The sequence below is a fragment of the Pinus tabuliformis genome, chromosome X (assembly GCF_031772625.1).
Source record: "Pinus tabuliformis cultivar Carrire ecotype Pingquan chromosome X, CPIR1, whole genome shotgun sequence".
Taxonomy (NCBI): Eukaryota; Viridiplantae; Streptophyta; class Pinopsida; order Pinales; family Pinaceae; genus Pinus; species Pinus tabuliformis.
This window is the reverse complement of record NC_142308.1, coordinates 1,460,324,434-1,460,326,909: the sequence shown is the minus strand read 5'-3', so window position 1 is coordinate 1,460,326,909 and position 2,476 is coordinate 1,460,324,434. Positions and strand designations below refer to the sequence as shown.

At 31.6% G+C, this 2,476-nt stretch overlaps 1 protein-coding gene across 1 annotated transcript; it reads right to left on the bottom strand.

Moving 5' to 3' along the window:
• Positions 1–826: 826 nt before the first annotated feature.
• Positions 827–1,816, bottom strand: LOC149145516 (uncharacterized). Its single transcript, XM_089452484.1, has 2 exons — positions 1,738–1,816; positions 827–1,348 (listed from the first exon to the last, which is right to left on the bottom strand). The coding sequence occupies exons 1-2, from the start codon at positions 1,814–1,816 to the stop codon at positions 1,017–1,019; spliced, it is 411 nt and encodes a 136-aa protein (XP_089308610.1). The 3' UTR covers positions 827–1,016.
• Between the last annotated feature and the right edge of the window lie 660 nt (positions 1,817–2,476).

The window sequence follows — 2,476 nt, the reverse complement described above, 5'->3', positions numbered from 1 at the left end:
TTATTTTTCATTTACTTTTTTCTTTTGAAATATATTCAGTTTTGTTGTTTCATTTTAGTTTTATTATCTATTTGGTGTTTAGTTTTTGCGCTTTATTTTGGGTATTTATAGCAAATTTTTTCATATTTTGGTGCCATTCTGGTGAAAAAATGGTGGAGATGCAGGGTGAATTTTGGAAGAGGGAGAATGAAGGAGATATTTTGTGGAAGTTTCCTTGCTAGGTGTCACCTTACTTATTTTTTGTAAATGGTTCCAAATTTGATTTGGTAGGTGTCTTCACCTTCTATAAAGCTTTCCACCACCAATTGAAAAAAGTGTCTCATACCCCAAGTTTACAATAAAAAAACCTCCTTGCTTATTAAACATTTAAAAAACAACCTCCTTACTTATTAAAGATTTAAATAAACTCATCAGCTCATTTGAACTACAACAAAATCTAATGTAAACCTTATGTAATTTTATATGAACACTCTCAATACTTTCTAGATGACCAACAATCAATTGAATAATTAAAAAAAAATATATTTTTTATTATAAATAATAATATAATATATAAAATTATTTATTATTTATCATCAAACTTATATACACATATTTTATTTAATATATTAGTATGTGGAACTTTCAATAATACAATGATATTGGATACCTACTCCAACATAATTAGATGGTTGAATAAAGAGGAGACATATTACATGCTTCAGACAATATGTACACAGAAATTTAAAGAAATTAAAAATTAAAAATAATTTTAATATAAAATTTTATTATTTAACAAAATAAAATATATTCATATTAACAAAATTTTCACTAAAATTTACCTTTCTCAATATTGATCCCTACTTCACAACCGTACACTCCATCATCCTCTTCATTTAAAGACGGTTCCAAATTCACCATTAAGTTTAGAGTGTAATAAAAATCCAAACATAGAATAACTGTGTTGATAAAACTTTGTAATGGTGTGAAAATTTTTACAGGGCACCTTTGTGTTGAACAATATATTTACAGGGCACTTACGGCAAAATGGGCGACTTCTGCTTAGACGAGGGAGACGGAGTAGGCGTAGGCGTGTCGGGTTCGATGGGTGGGATTTGTTTGGGCACTGGTGTCGGCTTTACTTTGAAGTCGAACCTTTTCATGGGTGTGAATTGAGGAGTCTGAAATCTCACCGTCATTTTTGATGTCGACCTCGCCCACATGTCATCGGCTTTTTGCGGGGTTTCATAACACCAGTCGTTGGATTCAACAAAACTATTTTGCACCACTGGGGTTTCGCCCTGCGGAGTGGACGGAATAGTCTGGCACGGCCGGCATGGACTCACTGGAATGTCTTCGTCCACAATACCTGAAATTTCAGTTCAGAACAAATCATAACCTAAGAATTTGGAATTGGAAATATGAACAATACCTGAAATTTCAATTCAGAACAAATCATAACCTAAGAATTTGGAATTGGAAATCTGAACAATACCTGAAATTTCAATTCAGAACAAATCATAACCTAAGAATTTGGATTTTTTTTTGGAATCATAACCTAAGAATTTGGAATTGGAAATATGAACGAATAATTTTCTTTATTTTGTGAATTTGTACCTTTTCTAGAAATCATAACCTAAGAATTTGGAATGGGAAATAAGAACAATACCTGAAATTTCAATTCAGAACAAATCATAACCTAAGAATTTGGAATTGGAAATATGATCGAATGATTTTCTTTATTTTGTGAATTTATACCTTTTCTAGAATTGATATTTGAATTACCGACAAATTTTCTGTGGATTGTTATGAATTTAAAGAAGATTTTGCTTACCATTACCTTCATCATGAGTACAGGGAACACAGGGATTCGAACTTGGGTTCACCATTGTTTAGGGCTTTGTACAAGACTTGAGAGATTACTATAACGGAAGCGGCAGCAGCAATAAAAAGATAGCAGAAATTCAAAAGCAGTGTGTCTGTGCTGCTGTTCTCGCGCTGCCTCTGTATTAGCTTGTCGTTGCAGAGTAAATGTGAGAAATGAGGCCAATTGATATATAGATTGCGGCCACACTGAAACGGAAGGTACAAACAGACTCTTCATCTTCTGCTTTATGATAATGAAATTACTCCCTCTGGATATCAGAGATTTTCATTTATTATATCTTCGCTCGTCTGTGTTTGCAGGTTCGCATTCTTATAGCACACTAATAATACTCGATAACAATTATTTGTTGTGAATACCATTTATTTTTAGCTATGCGATTTACAATGGTATAGCTCAATTTAAGGAGGAAATTTTGGATTTTTTTATTTCTTTATTTCTTAAAAATAAGAGGAGAAAAAACAGCGAGCCACCTGTGAAATTGATTATCATTTTTATCGTGCGTAAGTTGGAAAATTAATTTGTAATTTTGCATATGAATTTTTAGGTGGAACTATGTGTAATTACGCATTTTTTAAGTTAAAGTATTTGTAATGCATTTTAATATTATTT

What these genes read in the sequence shown, in the direction of transcription:
- LOC149145516 (XM_089452484.1), bottom strand. Translation starts at nt 1,816, where the DNA reads ATGGTAAGCAAAATCTTCTTTAAATTCATAACAATCCACAGAAAATTT. An exon ending in AAATATCAATTCTAGAAAAG is followed by an intron (nt 1,349 to 1,737) that starts GTATAAATTCAC and finishes CTGAAATTTCAG; the next exon opens with GTATTGTGGACGAAGACATT.